Genomic DNA, 18,837 nt, shown 5'->3' with positions numbered 1-18,837 from the left:
AAGGATTCCAGTTGGGTTTGTGATTCAAATAATTTGAAAAGGTGGAAATGGGTGCCACCAAATGAATGCAAGTGGTGACATTAAGCTGAATGTTCCACCACCACCCATTGGCTTTATGATGCTATTGTAGTATATTGCACTGAACAGGGTTCCCACACTTTCCGACAAATGTATTTCCATTTCCATTCAAATAAATGTTCTTAATCAGCGTATACTGTATGGTACAATGAAGAACCTTTAACATCCATGGAATTTTCCCATTGCACAAATGTTTCTTTGTAGTGGAAAATGGTTCTTTATACTATAAAAAGTGTCTTTAAAAACCTTTTACTGAACTCTTTGGGGAACCAAAAATAGTTCTTCTATGACATCGCTTCGAAACCCCCCCTTTTTTTAACCTTTATTTTATCTTTTGATCGCTGGATAAGAATTTTAGAAAGTATTTTCATTCAGACCGATTTTCTAATGAACACTCAGACTGACTTGTGAACTGGTTTAACGAATTCATTGAAAAGAACCAACTCAAAAGAATGATTTGCTCACAAGTTGGACATCACTTGTTTCACCACTCAAAATCAATATCTAGCCAGTTAAGTATGTTAGAGCTGACCATAACTAGAAAAATGTATATTCAAAATGACATATTCACAATGACGTGGAGTCCAAGTCAAGCCTCGTGTTTTTGGGGTGGAGTCCAGTCATTCAAGGACTTCTTTCAAGTCTTACTTTTTGTCACGAATCCCTTTAACTTTTGAAGATTTGAACTTTTATGACCTTTCAAGGCCTGGAAAACACAAATGTAAAATTCCCTGATATTTCCATGGTCATGGAAAACCTGACAAGAACTCAGCAAAGCATAGAAGAAGAGTTTCATCATTTACCTTTATAGCTTAAATTAAAATTTCTTGTGAGATGATTTATTTTTTTTGTCAAGTTTAAAAAGTGGTAATTCTTCGACAACAGTGTACGTCAGTTTTGATAGAAGGAAGATTATTTTATTATCCTCTCAGGTTTGCACTAGTGTCATCAGATAAGACTAAGCTGTTGACGCAACCCCAACTCATTGATGTAATTACCAATCAACCTTTTTGACACCTGTTGTTCAGAGTAGGACATGACGATGTTATGCTTTTAAAATAAATAAGCACTCAAACAACCAACTCCCTGAATGTCTTTCACTCCACCCTTTTCTGAGTACATCAACGTAAGTCTAAATGCTTTATTGGTGAGCACACTTAGACAATGTTCTTGCCAAACCAATAAACAAACAAAATAATATAATAGAGAGGCCCGAGTAACATGAGATCGCTCATTGTCTTGTAAACTGACTGTAGGAGCGTCGTCCTCAAGCACGTCGCCAAACTGGCTCTTCAAAATATGGAATATCAGATCGATGATTTATTCCATCAAAGTGGATGGATGTGAATGAAACTCAAAAAACATGTAAGACTGCAAAGATAGTCTGAACGCTATAAAATAATCTTTGCAAACTGATTCGTTCCCAATAACCAAAATGATCTCCAATCCAATGTTGCAATTGCAAACATCTATAAAATTCACTCATTGCTTTCATACACGTTAGCATTTTTTTTTTGTCAATTTGCTTTTGATGTTTTCTTCAAAGCTCAATTTTATAATGAATTCAACATGAAGTATTGAATCTACAGTAATTATATTCTGCGAGAACCCGGAACTGAATTTTATCTCTATCATTGTATGGTCTGATTGGCTCTTAAGATTGAGCGTACAGTGTGGTCGCAAGACCATTACAGCCTCCATTGAGGCTTGGCAAAACAAACAGAATTTCCTCCTCTGCAACGACGGGCATGCCCAACTCCTCCACAAAGAGCAGCATTGTCAGCGCTGCAATATGGCGTGACAGGGTAACAAATTTGCCCATGCTGATAAGACAATGCTCAACAGCACATCCTCACAATGATTTGTAAAGTCCACATAGTGAGAAACCAGATCCACAGTGTAGCCATGAAAACATAGGACTAAAACCTCAGATTTGGAGTTTTCCAAATCTACATGAATCTCAGTTGTTTCCCAAAATTGTCATGCAAAAGCAAAACACAGTAACTATAGTTTGTCAAAATTGAGTTATGACCAAAGTAAGGTGTTTTATGATCTGTCCTGTGAAACACTAGTTTGGCTCAACTATGCTCAGATTCAGAGATAACAGAGTCTGAAAATTGTTGAAACAACAAAATTCACACTTAACCAAGTAAGCTTCAAGACATTTTGCTTAGATTTTACTATTGCCATTGTTCTTCCTTTGAAGAGATGAGTCTGTTTGTCTGTGGATGTTCTGAACCACACAGATAAAAAGATGGCATATGGCATGATGGCTTGAGAATCATGTTTCTGCTATATGTATTTGTTTTGTGTGGGAATGTATAGGGAATGTACATACACTTAAGACCTGGGTGCTTGGCCAAACTTATCTGCGATAAAGGGACACAAAGTTGGGGACAAATGTTTGTAGATGAAGTGATTGGGGTGAGACGTTATGAGGTGATTTCAGGCCAGGATGATGGAGGTCTATCTTTTTGTACCTTCCAGATAAACACTCATCTAATCATACAAGAGAAAACAAAAACAGAAAACAAAAGAGAGAGCAGTGTGTGTGGGGAGTGTGTACGTGTCCACAGACATGTCAGGTCACAATGGGAGAACCGGGGGATGTTGTTTTATGATAGGCCCCACAGTAGTGGTCAAAAACTCTGCTGAATAGATACATGGAATACATGTAAACTGACCTACAATTTTTATTCTCTCATGATTACACTGAGGCTGAACCCTTATAGATGACTGTGGTCTGTTTGGTGTTAGTACCATTGACATTACATAGTTACTTTGAAAAATAGATCACAAATCAATTAAATTACTTTTGTGCTGCTTGTCCTCTAGATCATCTAGGGCCAATTTTAAAAGAGATTGGACAAAATTTGCCAGAGGAGTTGTGAATTATTATTATTATTATTATTTATTTATTTATTTATTGTCAAAATACAAGATGGTGGCCAAACCTGTATGCAGAAATGACTTCACTGAACTGCATTACAAATCAGAAGAAAAAGAATAATGTTTCTAGAACAAAGGATTCAAAAGTGAAGAAAATGATGAAGAAAAAAGTAAAGTTTAAGTAGCTGATGGGACTAGACTTTGAGTTGGAGACCCAAAAGTTGGTCAGAGAACTTATTCAGACTCACCCCAATCAGTGTGCCAAATTTGACCACGTTTACCATTTTTACAATTAAAATGGTTTTATGGGCTGGTTTAGGGGCCTTAGACACTATACCACATAAAACACCATAGCAGACTAGCACCACTGAGTTGTCAGCCAGTGTCTCCTTTAAGCAAATATGCCCTTGACTTCCTAACTAACACATTCCAAGCTAAATGATTTTCCCAGCAACTTTGAGCAGAAGCTGAGGACAGGCGATAATGAACATGTAGGCAATGTTGTCAGTCAGGTCAGGTGTGGTTACGTGGAATGATATCTTACATTGGAAGGAATGATGCCTCACCCAATCACTCAATAGAGCTCTATGAGAAGTGAAGATGCCCTGCTGCCTGCAAATCTGGTAGTGTTTTCATAGAGGGTGTGTGTGTGCTAAAAGTGGTGTATAACAAACAAAGAAGCTGATCAATTTCTGGTGGTCATATGACGTGTTTCATGAATTTCTTTGGAGGTGTGATAAAGAATACCGCACAACAAATAACAAAATTCAGATTGCGTAGATGTCAAATTACTTCAACTATCTAAGAAGATTCTGCCTTTTTCTGAGAAATAAAGGACATCTCTTTGGTTTGTTCATGGAATGCTGGTCAAACACCCACTCTAAACCTGTATTTACCATTCTGTCTCTACATAACCAGACCCAACACCTAACACTGCTGACCCACCAGTCTAATCAGTTTGTTTACAGGTTTCTGTCTTCATCTGTCAGGGTCGACATGCATTTACTGCAATTGTCTGCCCACACCAAAATGTTATGCATCATTCCTGTGCAAGAGGTTTTGTTAGCCGATCACTGATCATGGAAAATAGGATTACAGGTTTAAAAACATTCAAAATGAGCTATTCTGAATATTCAGACTGATCTCACAGGTTGACTTTTCTTTGACTGTAATCAGTCTGTTCTTACCAAAATTCAAAACACCTCCCCCAGTGGCCAAAGGGGTAAGTGTGATTCAGTATATATGCATGTATGAGCTCCATTTTCCGGGTGGAATGTCCACAGAGGGGCGCCAAATGTGTGTTGTGAAGCAAGTTGTTTTCAGCTGTACAGGCTGTAATACAGTGAAGAGAAATATAGATTGTATAAACTGTACTCCCCAATCCAAACCCCAAACCTAACCATCAGTAAAGTAAAATGTAATGTTAGAAGGAAAAATGCAACCTCCGAATCACACTCGCCACTGGTTGTGTGAACGCAATTACTTTTTGGTTTCAACGTGGAAACCGAACCCAGGTCTCCCACACTGCTGCCATAACGTGCTTCTGTTCACGCAACAAGGTAAGGTAAACATGCTTGAGCTGATGCAAAAATGTCTGATAGGAAACAGTGCTTGTCAGTGAGTCGGCATTATGTGGCCTATCCTAGGATACCTGGAACTCTTGGAAAGAACAGGCAGACTTCCCGTGTGATCATGTTGCAATATTTCCCCTTACAAAAAAGTACTGTGGCAGTCCCATGATACAGTGATGGTATCAGATGGTAACACCAAGGTATAGATCAATACCACTGTACAGAATGATGACCTGATTCATATGCAATGGTATTGCCATTACCATAGGATTATAATAGTACATGTCCAAAAATACGTGGTGCTTAATCAATGTAATAAAAGTACACTTATTCCATATACTTATTACTTATTCCATATTACTTTATGCAAAACAAATGACTGATTTATGTCAATAACCTGTAGTATGCTTTCTTCATTGCGTTTCAAATCCCAATAGAGATTTTCTTATTAAAATCATGGTTAGGTTTAGGGTTTGGGTAAGGGGTTACACTTTATGGTTTGATTTATGTTTGGGATAGGTTTTAAACTTAGGAAAAATCATAATATCATTGTTCGTTGGTTTGTTTATTTTTCACTATGGAAGTATAAAGCGTACATTTGGACTGACTTTGTATGTCTTTAACTACTTAAGCATTTGATACAATGTACTTATTATGTATGTACAGTATGTGTTGGTGCATTGTACTTACATTTAAAGTGCCTACATTTAATTACATCTGTAGTTACACTGTTAACATTACCCCTAACCCTTAACCTAATCCTACCCCAACCCTTACCTTAAACCCTAACTCTACTCCTACCGCTACTCCTAATCCTACCCGTACCTCAACCTCAGAAGTGAGAATTTTACAGAATAACATGTAGTTACACAATAAAATACATTGTATTGTATATATTTTAATATTAGTACATAGTAGTTAAAGACACCTAATATAAAGTGGGACCGTACATTTTTGTACAAGCCAACTCACAAGATTTCATAGGATTTCGTACTAATATTATGACTTCTCATAAGACTTATCATGTTTGTAGTACAAACAGTGCAGGACAAGTTATGTCAAAGTTTAATATTTAAGGTTAGGGGTCAAATATCTTACCTCAAGTATGAGCAATAGTAAAAGTGATGCTTGCCCTAGCACAAGTTTAATTAGCAAATGTTCACAAATCTTTAAAATATAGTTTTCCTAAATATGAGCTTGGCCATCAGGGACATGCTCTTCAAAACTGACATTACTACAAACCCTGCCATTTCCCCACAGAGATTTTATCTTTGTCTGTATATGTATTGCAAATAGACATTACTCAGAGCATGAACACACAGATGTTACGGATGTGAATAACAGAAACAACAACATGGCTTAATCCTCACTCAGAGCAGGCCACACTCCCCTGTAGAACCACTGTCACTCTTCTGATAATAGCTGTGTATAAACCTGCACTAGACAGCGAGGGAGGTGAACCTTCTTTATCAGGGGTTCCAACTCTTTTAATCCTTTAATGATGGAGCCAAAGTGGCTGAGACACTGGATCAGTTGGACCCAAAGGCTTTAATCCTGTTTATCCCTAAATGTAGACTATGGCATCTTCCTCCCAAAAGGCATTGCTTACAGAAGCACCACACAGAAATAAAGAGATCCAGTGAAATTAGCTTAAATGTATATGCAACTGTCTCAGACAAAGTTACATGAAAATTACATTTGCAATTAACTTTGTCTTATAAGACATAAGACGTTTGCTACGGTAACAGTACAGCGCTATAAAATCATTGTGAATAGCATAGCTCACACAATTGGTCTTGCAGGAATTTGATGAGAAATTTGTGAGTTTAAATTGATTTATCTCACTTTTGATTGCTGACTTGGCAAATCTGAGCACAGTTTGAGACATTGTTGAGTTTGGAAACACATTATTTAACAATGTTCATGTACACATATTACTTATTGCTATTTTAAATGAATATAGTAATAGCAATAATGAGATGTAGCCTACCAGCAGCTCTGTAAACTAATTATGCAGTAAAAGTACATGTAGCTCATTAGTACTGCTTAGTAATTACTTACAATATGTATTCACACAGTAACATGAACACTAAAATAAAGTGTAATCTGGAGATCTCTAGAAACTCTAAACTAGAAACTCACTTTCACTATAAATTCTCCTCCCTGCCCAGTAGGTGGCGACATGCACAGATAATGTGAATCAGAAAAAACAAAAGAAGAAGAATGTGTGAGTGAAAGTGTAGATTTATAGTAAAAAAGTACTTAAATATTGATCTGTTTCTCACTCACACTTACTGTATCGCTTCTGAAGACGGATTTTACCACTGGAGTCTTATGGACTACTTTTATGCTGCCTTTATGTGCTTTTTAGAGTTCAAAGCTCTGGCCAAAATTCACTTGCATTGTGTGGACCTAAGAGCTGAAATATTCTTCTAAAAATCTTCATTTGTGTTCTGCTGAAGAAAGAAAGCCATACAGATCTGGGATGGCATGAGGGTGAGTAAATGATGAGAGAATTTTTATTTTTGAGTAAACTATTCCTTTAAGGAGATTTCATTTTTAATTTTTCTTTCTACTGGGTTTATATGTAAATGCAAATATGAATTTGTTGTATAAAATTTATTCAGTCTCATTGTTAAATAATTTGAAAGGAGACTATGACACCTGTGCTACAATTTCTACATCCATCACCTTTGAAATTCTGTTCAGAGTGGTACTCAAATTCCCAAAACGAGAGCTATGCTCATAACCGTTACGCCACGAGGCTGTTTAACCTGTACGTTTAAAGGCATATGCGTGGTTCTTTATCTTCTATAAAAAGGTATGTTTCATCTAACAGTTAGCTCCACCCGTAATTGCGTGAGAGAGGAGTCTAGTTTGATTGGCAGGTGTTACTTTAGGTGAGTCACTATCAAGAGCTTTGTTAATTCTCCATCACACACCTGGGGGGTCACCTGCTCCACCCACTTTGACCTTGACCTGTAGAATGACAAAAATAATTCAAATCAACTCATCTGACTCAACTGGACCCCAATCCACCAACATTACACAACCCACTTACAAGAGTCGTCCAGTGAAAGTATTTTGCAGGACCAATGATTTCAATTCAGTATTTCTTTATACTGGAAATATTTCTCCAAATATTTTCATTAGTTTGTTTTCCCTCAAATTACCATGCTATTGCTTTGGAATATTCAAAACATCTAGTAATGCCAGGTACTCAGCATGCAGATGATAAAAGAAAATATATGAAATAGGCAAATGATTTGGTAATTACAACGTAAGAATATTTTACATAATGCATTCTAACAAATAGATAAAGTGAATAATTCAGGTGTGGCTTGACAACAGGTTCATTAGAGACAAACAGATATCTTTGATACTGATGCCGCATGCCTGGACAAGTCAAGTCAAGTCATTTTTATTTGTATATGCTTTTCACAAAGCAGCTTTACAGAAATTCATGCATTAACAGAAAATGAAACTGTAATATCTATAAAGTCTAAAAGTCATCATTGTGTAGTTTGATTAAATATGATTGTAAATTGTGTATAAAAATAAATAATTAATAATAATTGTATTTAGAACCCCAGTGAGCAAGCTGAAGGCGACTGTGGCAAGGCACACAAAACTCCATAAGATGTTGTTTAATGGAGAAAAATAAACTTCCATTTTAAGATTGTAGTCCATCATTAGACCAAGGTGATGCAGGCAGAGATCAGTGAGGTGCATTGCAGTTCAACCGGTAGGCCATTTCTGTGGGGTCCATCCTAAGTCCAAGGTTCAGGCAGTGGCATATAAAGTATCCCATGTCTTATGGTTAGAGTTGGCATCAGTTCATCCTCTGAAGTCCATCGTAATAGAATGAAGTGATGTCTGGCTGGCACCGGCTGCATTTAGTCATCATCACTCTGAGACATGTAGCAGTGGAGTCCGACACCAAGCAGGAATGGAAGTGGATCTGGCTGGCTCTGGTAACCTCGGGGTATGAACCCCGAGGATGAGACAGGGAAACAAATATAAAAATATTAACGTTGATGCCATTCAATTTTTTGGCAGTTATGGATCATGATAACTGTTTCTGGTTCCGGCAGACCTAACTAAAGCAGCCTTATTGTGAGTTCATGGATAAATTAGGTGTATGCCTGTCTAAATAGATGAGTTTTTAGTCTAGACTTAACTCAGTGAGTGTGTCTGCATCCCAAACAGTGTTAGGGAGACTATTCCATAGTTTAGGAGTGAAATAGGAGAAGGATCTACCTCCTTTCGTCGATTTTGATATTCTAGGAACTATTAACAGGCCAGAATTTTGCTATCGTAATGAAGGTTATGGAATATAGCATGGTAGAAGGTCACTTAAGTACTGTGGGGCTAGACCATTCAAAGCTTTGTACGTAGTTAACAAAAAATAATTTTAAATTAATATGAAATTTAACAAGTAGCCAATGTAACGATGATAAAATGGGATTAATATGATCATATTTCTTGGTTCTAGTCAGCACTCTGGCTGCTGCATTTTGAACCAATTGAAGTTTATTTATTGAACTTGATGGACGTCCTCCCAGTAACGCATTACAATAATCTAGTATTGAGGTCATGAACGCAAGAATTAGTTTTTCGGCATCAGCAACAGAGAGCATTTGTCACAACTTAGCAATATTTCTGAGGTGGAAGAATGCTGTTCTATAAACATTGGAAATTTGATTTTCAAAGGACAGATTGGTATCAAATATAACACCTAAGTTCTTCGCTGTAGAAGACAATGTATCTATTCAAGAGAATGTCATGATCTATCATGTCGAAGGAAGAGAGTAAGATCTAAAAGCACTAGAAACGAAATGCAGCTGCGATCAAATGATAAGAGCAAGTCATTTGTGACTGACAAGTGCAGTCTCTGTACTGTGATGGGGCCTAAATCCTGACTAAAATTGTTCATATATACTATTTCTCTGTAGAATTGAACATAGTTGTGTGGACACTACCTTTTCTAGTATTTTCTGACATAAATGGGAGATTTGAAATCGGTCTATAATTAGCCAGTTCTCCAGGATCAAGCTGTAGCTTCTTGATAAGCAGTTTGATAACTGCCATTTTAAAGTTTCTTGGGACATGTCCTAGGGATAGCAAGGAGTTAATAATATTAAGAAGAGGTTCTGAAATTACAGGGAATACCTCTTTTAAGAGCTTAGCTGGTAATGGATCTAACGTGTATGTTGTTGGCTTTTGATGTTTATACATTTTGTTAGCTCTCCATGACCTATGACAGCGAAGGATTGAAGTTGCTCATGAGGACAATTATGAGACACTGTTTTCTGAGGTACTGTGACAGACGATTGCATAATTCCAATTTTATTTCTGATCATTTCAATTTTATCAGTATAGAAATTCATGAAGTTATTACTATTGTGCTGTGATGGAATATCAGGTTCTGTCGAGGCTTTATTCCTAACTAATTTAGCCAAAGTACTGAATAAACACCTAGGATTGTTCAAGATATTTGAGAATATCGATAAATGCTAATTCCAATGTGTCATTTTCATTATATATGTGAATGTTGAAGTCACCAACAATTAAAGCTCTAATCACAGTAACTACTAGATCAGATAGAAAATTGGCAAATTCACCAAGGAAATCAGAATACGGCCCGGGAGATCTATATACTGTAGCAAGGGCAAAAGATGACAGAGATTTTATATTTGTATCTGACAGTGTCACATTAAGCATTATTAGTTCAAAAGACTTTAACTAATATCCTGTCCTCTGAGTAACACCAAAAACTTCACTGTAAATTGTTGCAACACCTCCTCCTCGACCCTTCAGACAAGGCTCATGTTTATAACAATAATCTGGGGGAGTAGATTCATTTAAACCAATATATTCATCTGGTTTAGGCCAGGTTTCAGTCAAACAGAGCGTATCCACACTATGATCTGTAATAATTTCATTTACAATTAGTGCGTTGAAAGAGATCTAATGTTTTTTAGCTCTATCTTTATATGATGTTTATCTTCAATTTTTTATTTTTTTATTTTTTATTTTTTTATTTTACCTTAATCAAATTTATTCTAAATGATTTATTGAGAGTTTTGAGTTTGGTAGTTTGGGGAACAGACACAGTCTATTCCAAGTGCTATGATTCTTTCTGTTGTCTTATATTAAAGGAAAAGTTCTTTGAATTCCTTTTTACTTTTGAGGAAGAAATATTTTGAAATAAGAACTGCAATTCTTATTGCATTTACTGCCTAGCAGCCTGTCCCTAAATTAGGCCCTAAATAAGATAATTCAGATCTCAACAGAGCAGATTTAACACATGAGAAATAAATGTTATACAATTCCTGCAAAAGGCATGTTTACAGACTTTTCATGACTTTTCTAAGACTTTTTAGAGGCAATCCAACACTCTCAGAAAAAAAGGTGTAAGGAACGTCACTGCGGTGGTACCCTAAAGGGGTACCCTTCAAAGGTACATTCATAAGTTTTGTTCCTCTGGGGGGGGGGGGGTGGAGGAAGGGGGGAGCATTCCTTTTTTCCTCCTTAACTATACAACCCCAGTGACAGCTTTGTACCTTAAACAGTACCTTTTTCCTGAAAGCAAATAATTGGTCCCTACTATATATTACATAATAATATAAAAATAATTTGTTTATTTTTTTAATTTTTTTTTATTCCTCTGATTACAACAAAAATCGATATAGTTGAAAGCGGCAATTATCAGGGTATAAGCAGTCTGGGAAAAGTGGAGAAAATTACCAAAATTGCCAAATTTGAAACAACAGATCAGTCAGGTGCAAGGCAATTTCATTACTAAGTGCTCTAGATACTTTGTTGGTATTTCAACTGCCATTTTGAAACTCCTCCTAGAAAGTTGGTCCAAGATTAATTTGTTTGGGAATCAGACTGCACTAGTCACACTATGTTTTGCGCTGTAGACTCAGTAGAAGGGCAGCGCTGCCCATTGAGAAAATGTACGTTCAAGAACCCTTAATGGAACTGAAAGTCATATGGTTCCGGTATTTCGTAGGAACTCGGTTCTCGGTTCCCAACCCTAGCTTTGTGTGAGCTAAAATTTACATTTTATTCTCTGGTGAATGACGTGAAACCTACCGTGACGCAAGGATTCACCATTTTTTTTTTATCTAAATGTGAACTAGAATGATAATATAGTGCTTTGGCAGAGGGAAAGATTATCAGCGAGTAGCAACTTAAATTTCAGTCTGTTCCCAGTGCAAAGCTATCATATGGCTTTAGAAGATTTTGATTATAGCGCATGGATCATGTGGACTACTAATGGTGCTTTTGTGGTGTATTTTTTGTCCTATTTGGAGTTTGACAGATGTGGTCACTATGAACTGTCCTTGTATGGAAAAGAGGAGCGGGAAAAAATTTACAAATTATCTTGCATTAACAAAATACGGCTTTGGAATGTCATGAAGGTGAGATAATAAGGACAAAATATTCATTTTTGGGTGAACTGTTCCTTTAAAGTTGTCAGTTAAAATGTAATTTCATAGTGTTTGTCATAACTTCTAAGACTATTTGTAAGACTAAAGAGTTTTACCTGGTTCTCTAGTCTGCACACATGGATAATAACAGGCCACATTTCATTCTCTGTCAGTCAGCTGACTAATTACCTTTGACATATTTGTGAGAATGGTATTGCAGCTAATTCCATACATGTTTTCATTTGACATCACAAGAAATTCCCCAGTGCATACGCATACAATACGTACAGTACAGTTTATTGGAAGTTTTGGGGTGTAACCTAGACATTTTTTTTCGCTTTCTACACAGAACGGACAAAACTGATATGAACAGACTAAGCCTGCGAGAAATGGATAGACACCGAAAAAGTCCAGAGTTACTCTGGAGCCAGGCCAAGTGAGTGGCATTCTGGGTTGAACCCGTGCTCTCTACAGAGTATCCCTATATAACAGCCCGCTCTTATCTCAAAAAACCAAAACAATATCACCACACAAATTGCTATTATTAAGTGGCATGACATTGTTGTGGAGATAGGAATATGCAGGGTGGACATTCTCTGGTTGGGTGGATCTGCAAGTTCACTTTAACTGAAAGAAAAGGGCCAAATCTAGAACAAGCTTGATGTCAAAGTCAGTCTTCACCAGACAGGTTTGAGTTTTAGGTGATAAATAAAACCGGGTTTAATCATTTGAAATGGTAAGGGGTAAATCCTCTGACTGATGTATGAAGTATTGCAATTATTTTCCCATCAATCATAAAACAAATGGGAATAAAACTATTGCCTAAAATATGCAGTAATATCAGTGCTGGAAATTTGCATGATGCAACAAGTGGACAAAATAAGAGATCAGATTTTTTTTCTTGTTTCATTTCTTTTCTTTTTTTTTTTTTTTTTTTTTTTTTTGGTGGTAAAGTTGATGTGAATATTTAAACGTTCATAACACGTCACATAAATGTGTGCCAGATGTTTAAATGGGAATAATTTAAAGAATGAGTTCTTCTACATAGCTTCAGTCCAGCCAAAACTATAAAGCCAGTCATGACACTAAAATATTAATGCATACCTCAATTTAACACCTCTGTAACAAACATTTCCTACTGCTATTCAAGTAAACCATACAGTATAGTTACTGAGATACTTCTTTATAGAAATAGCTAAAGAGGTCTGGTTATGTCTGAGTGGTTTTTAAATAAAGGTGATTGATGATCTACATAGCAGTTACTTCCTCAAGACAAACAAGTTTTTGAGCCAAAACCCCAAATATATTATCCACGGAATCTTCAGATTTTTTGTGTGTGTAAAGTAAACTATGAAATGGATCAGTTGTTCGCTTTTATTTACATGCAAATTAATTATTCATCTTTCTGTTTAGTATTGCATTAGGCAAATACTGTGGTTATGCTCAAAGCCCTTTTCAGAACAGTGTTCTCATTGATAGGACCATCTCTTACAGGGTACATCATGTCATCTTTCCTGGAGAAGCCTACCTGTATCCCTCAGACAACAGACCACCTCCGGTCCTGGCAGTTTAAGCTATTGCTCTGTTGAATTCAACTTAGCCGAATTAGACAAGGATAGGGGCGATTGCTATCTCTTGTTGCAATGTTAAACTTCTATGTTTAGCACAGGCCCGCATGCTTGACAAAAGAATCCTTCTATTGATTTATCAGCCTTTATGGCTGTGAATATGGCAAGTGTTCAAGATGAAGAACAGTCACAGTCATTGCTAAGTGCAATGGACAGATTGAAGACAAAATTATTTACACGTGTTTTTTTTTATTTTTTTAAATGAGTTCTTAGAAGAGTGCTCTGATTTCATGTCTGATGGGTTTCAAAGAAACTTGAGGGGCTTTTGGGGCTATAATCTCATTCACACAATACTTACAATACTTGCACCTTTCAAAAATATACTTTTATTACACATAATACAAAGCTGTACAATATATATTCAAAAATCATAATAATAAAGAATATCATGCACAATAATCTGAGAACATTCACAAAGTCCAGTTTAATGTCCCTGTCATCAGAGTGCTGGTCTCCATACACTCAGACCGTGTACGTCATACACATAGGGCCGGTATGGATATGATTTATACGCTGTCGCTAAAAATGATGCTCTGAGAAAGTCCCCCTCCGTAGTAACCAAAGGGGTTCCGTCTGATTTATGAAAGTAGTCCTTGTCGTGCTCTGTCGTTAATTGCCTCCGTTTGGTTTTATACCTCCGGTTCTGAAACCAGATTTTGACCTGAGTCTCCGTGAGGTGCAGCGCGCTCGCGAGGTGCGCGCGCTCCGGCGCGCTCAGGTACCGCTGACGGCTGAACAACTTCTCGAGCTCCAACACCTGCAGGTGAGTGAAGGCAGCTCGCGAGCGCTTCTTTTTCCCGCCGCTGCCTGTCATCTCCGTCAACGACGCCGCTTTATCCTCAGCGCTCCGACAAACCGTGATGACAGCTGAATCTGTGCACATAAGGACATGTAATGGGGTTGAGAATGGAATTCTGGATGCACAATAAACTTTTTAACTCATTTTCTCAAAGGAAAACCGGTAAGAAATGCCAAAACCTGACAGGAATGTGTGTGGTGATCACGCGAGTCCTTAAACATACAATTTATGTTGAGTTTAATATAACTAACTAACCAACCAGCTAACTAACTAACTAACTAACTCGCTTATGGTTTCACACAAATTTGGAAACTATTTCGTTTTAATTCTTAGGTTGTTTTCAAAGTACACGTTTTTCTAACTAATTTTAAATAATATATTGTATATGTTTTTCTGATTTCTATTCAAAGTGCAGTACCTGTTCGTGTGTCAGTGCTGTCGCTTTCTCCTCTGCTGCTCTTAGATTTGCATAAATTGCCACATGAGTCATTTCTCTCGTCGACTTTTAAAGATAGAATGTCCTCTATGAAAAACGACGTTAACTGCTTGTTTGAAGCCGCCATCTATGCTGATTAAATCCCGAAAATGTATGGATATAGCGTGTACGTCCAGTGAGTGTTTCGGTCCGGGTAAGTGACTGGTACTTTCTCTCTCCAAATTTCCTGCTTGACTTTAAATAGCGCGTGAGTGTTGTTGTCTCATCTCCTATTGGAGGAGCGCTCTGTGTTGCGTCGTCGGTTCACGTTCCTTGATTGCTAAAACAGACAAGTCTTCACGGCAAAATCCACAATTTCCAAAAACAGCAGTTGTGTGTCCTGAAGTCTTAATAAAGAGCTAACACAGTGGCATGGGTATTTTATACACTTTTATACAGTTATAAGGAAGAATGTGTTCTTCCAAACTTATTCTCCTTTCAGCTTACAGTTTTATGCATATGTTTTATAAATATTTATTTGTCAATATTTCTATTTCTCTATGTTTTGTAATAATATTATAATATTTTACAATTTTAATAATAATGTTTTGTTTGATATTAGCTTGTATTTACAAGTACAGTACCTCTTATTTTTGCTCATTTGAATTTCAAATAATAGGTCATTTTTTTTATCTCATAATTTAAAGGAATATTCAGAGTTCAAAACAAGTTATGCTCAATCGACAGCATTTGTTGCATAATGTTTATTACCACAAATAAAATATGACTCATCCCTTGTTTATATATATATATATATATATATATATATATATATATATATATATATATATATATATATATATATATCTGTATAACAGTCAAAAATTGTGGTAACAGCACTTACAATGGGAGTCAATGGGGCCAGTACATAAACATTAAAGAACGCAGTTTCAAAGCTATAGCCAGAAGATGTAAACATCATATGTGTTGTTAACATGATTGAAGTGTGATACAAATTTTTACTAACCTTATCTGTGTAAAGTTATATCCAATATTACAACTTCGTTGCCATAATGACGTAGCGGCAGTAAGCCATGTAAGCAATTTTAGCACACTAAAATCATGTAGAACAGAGATTTGATCACACAGATATCAGGTTCACATGTATCACTTGTGGCTATACTTTTGAAAAAGCATATATGTTTATGGACTGGCTCCATTCACTTCCATTGTAAGTGCCTTACAGTAACCGCATTTTTTTCTTTATCTTTTTTTTTTTTTTTTTTTTTTTGAAAAAGCAATTACTTTTAGTGGTAACCAACATATTGCTACAAATGCTATTGATTGAGCTTAAGTTGTACTGAACCTGGAACATTTATTTAATTCCATTGATTCTTAATTCAGTTTCTCTTATTGTAAATTATATTTTATATTTAATTTTTTCCCTCTCAAACGTATTGTAGGATACCCCTGTTTAATGAAAGCTGAAGAAAGATATACTAATGGCTAGTGCAGTAGTAACTTTTTGTCACTTTTGCACATCTTGACCACTCTGCCCCTCATCCTAAGTCAGTTGAGAATCTGGTGCGATTTATAGTGTAACAAGATATCAGTATTAGTCTCCTATCATCCCTGAATGTCAAGCCGGGGGTAAGCCCCAAGGTTCAGGGCACTGAAGTATGTGTTCATAAGCAGAAGAAGGTTCCATAGACAGGCAGGGTCAGGGTGGGTGGCCCCCTCCCCATGGAGCTAATGAGTTCAACATATTTGGTCTCGGCTCCTTCTCTTGACCCACACGTTTTTGTATGGCTGTTTGTTTGTTGTGCCCCTGTGCTTCTGTGTGACCCCACAGTGTAGGGCAGTGGAGAGAGAGGGAGAAACCTGGACACTGAGGGAGATGGAGTTAAGGGGGAGGCCAGATGAGGTAGAGAATGGGACAGGGAAAGAGGACGCACTGACCCCAAGAAGGTACAGGGAGTTTGCTTGGAACAACACAAAGCCAGAGAGTTACAAACGGGACTATTGTCCACTAGTATGACCTCCCACCATAAGCCCTGAAATACTCATGTCTGTAGTTAACTCATTTAGTTAACAAGTCAGTCTATGTCTACTGAGTGGCAGAGTGGTTCCACTGGCCCCATGTTTTATAAAAACACTTTGATAAAAATGCTCTAGAAACATTTTACAAACATATTTTTATTTTCAGAAGACCAAAACAAAGAGCTGACAATATACTGAATATTAGCTTCCCATACAGAAATATGGTCATATATGAATTAGTATAACAAATTATAGAAATTCATATTCAAATTGCACTAGTATCCTCTAACCCTAACCCTACCCCTAAACCTAACCCTCACAAAAAACATTCTGCATTTTTACATTTTCAAAAAAACATTGTTTAGTATGTTTTTTAAGTGATTTGAATTATGGGGACACTAGAAATGTCCTCATAAACCACATTTATAGCATAATACCCTTGTAATTACCAGTCCTCGTAAACCACTTAAACCTGCCCACACACACACTATATCTATATCTATACACAAATTATAGATATTCATATTCAAATTGCACTAGTATTCGGGAAATTACAGTATATGTTACATATACGATAATGAAAATTTTTATAGTATGAGTTATTACACAGAAATATTTGTAGCCACGACTGTAAAACATAAAGGTTTTTTTGAATGATGACATATTTTTTTATTTATTATTTACAGTTTACACATTTGCAGTGTAAAACTGTAATCATTATGTTTACCTCATCAAAATGTTGACCTCATTTTAGCTGTTATCATGTAAACTTTGTATTTTAGATGGTTTTCACGATAGTGCTCACCTTAAATGCTGTCTGTCTCCACTCCTCTCTAGAACACACACATAACCACACACACACACACACACACACACACACACACACACACGTGTTGGTGCGGCTGTCCTTATGAGGACTTTCCATAGACATAATGATTTTTATACTGTACGAACTATAGATTCTATCCCCTAACACTACCCCTAATCCTAACCCTCACAAAAAACTTTCTGCATTTTTACATTTTCAAAAAACATTGTTTAGTATGATTTTTAAGCGATTTGAATTATGGGGACACTAGAAATGTCCTCATAAACCACATTTATAGCATAATACCCTTGTAATTACCAGTTTGTAACCTAAAAAAAAGTCCTCGTAAACCAACACACACACACACACACACACACACACACGAGTAGACTACCTGCATTGCTCTATCTTTGATCAAGTATTTTTCCTGTTTCGTGTATCTTTTGATACCTATCTTAAATGCACATACACATATTCAGCTCCTTCTTTACACTGCAAGATTAATTTCAGAGGCTATGTCATGCTTTAGCCATGCAAAACAAGCAGTAGTAATTGGATGAGCATTTCTTGCGGCTTGTGTAATGCATCTCCTGGTTTCTCCCCTGACCCCTTGTCCCTACACTAACACAATGTGGAAGAGATGCATAGCACCGTTTGCTTGTTTTGGGCCAGATGTGGGCTTGTTAGAATCTGACCCTGTCGACAGGAAGGCATATGTCATACTTGCTGTGTGATCTGGACATTTTGCTGTTGTCCTTTGTTGGGTGGCATCAAAGTTTTGGGCTATATTTTTGTAATATTTTACAAGAGACTAGGTGTACTGTTATGTATGTTGATATATTTATATTATATTTAAAAGACAGCCTGGTGTTGAAGCTCTCACAAGGAAAAGGTGATTAAATCATTGACTTTCATGACCACTGATGGTTTTAAGCACATCCTGATTTTTTTTATCTTGTATGATTCACATAATATATAAAGGGGAGACCAGGGCTAGTTGTCAAACGAGTAAGTTGTCACAAGGTCTATATATCAGTAATGATAAGATTTGGTGCCAAAAGTCCAATTGCACAAATGTGTTTTCCCTAGCAGAGGTTTTGTGTGTTGGTTTCATACACCTAGTTCAAAACCCTATTCAATTAGAATTTTTTTTTTTGTGAATTTCAC

The 18,837-nt window shown here is 36.6% G+C and overlaps 2 protein-coding genes across 2 annotated transcripts in view; one reads left to right on the top strand and one right to left on the bottom strand.

Annotated features, from left to right (window-relative positions):
• Positions 1-18,837, top strand: part of LOC127423974 (mitoferrin-1-like) — a 63,930-nt gene that overhangs the window by 37,165 nt on the left and 7,928 nt on the right. The window lies entirely within an intron of this gene.
• Positions 13,481-15,313, bottom strand: LOC127423982 (homeobox protein Nkx-3.1-like). Its single transcript, XM_051668722.1, has 2 exons — positions 14,826-15,313; positions 13,481-14,481 (listed from the first exon to the last, which is right to left on the bottom strand). Exons 1-2 carry the CDS (start codon positions 14,968-14,970, stop codon positions 14,048-14,050), a joined length of 579 nt encoding a protein of 192 aa, XP_051524682.1. The 5' UTR covers positions 14,971-15,313; the 3' UTR covers positions 13,481-14,047.

The sequence above is a fragment of the Myxocyprinus asiaticus genome, chromosome 33 (genome assembly GCF_019703515.2).
Source record: "Myxocyprinus asiaticus isolate MX2 ecotype Aquarium Trade chromosome 33, UBuf_Myxa_2, whole genome shotgun sequence".
In the NCBI taxonomy this organism is placed as follows: domain Eukaryota; kingdom Metazoa; phylum Chordata; class Actinopteri; order Cypriniformes; family Catostomidae; genus Myxocyprinus; species Myxocyprinus asiaticus.
The sequence above is the reverse complement of the archived record's forward strand: the minus strand, read 5'-3'. Positions and strand labels throughout refer to the sequence as shown.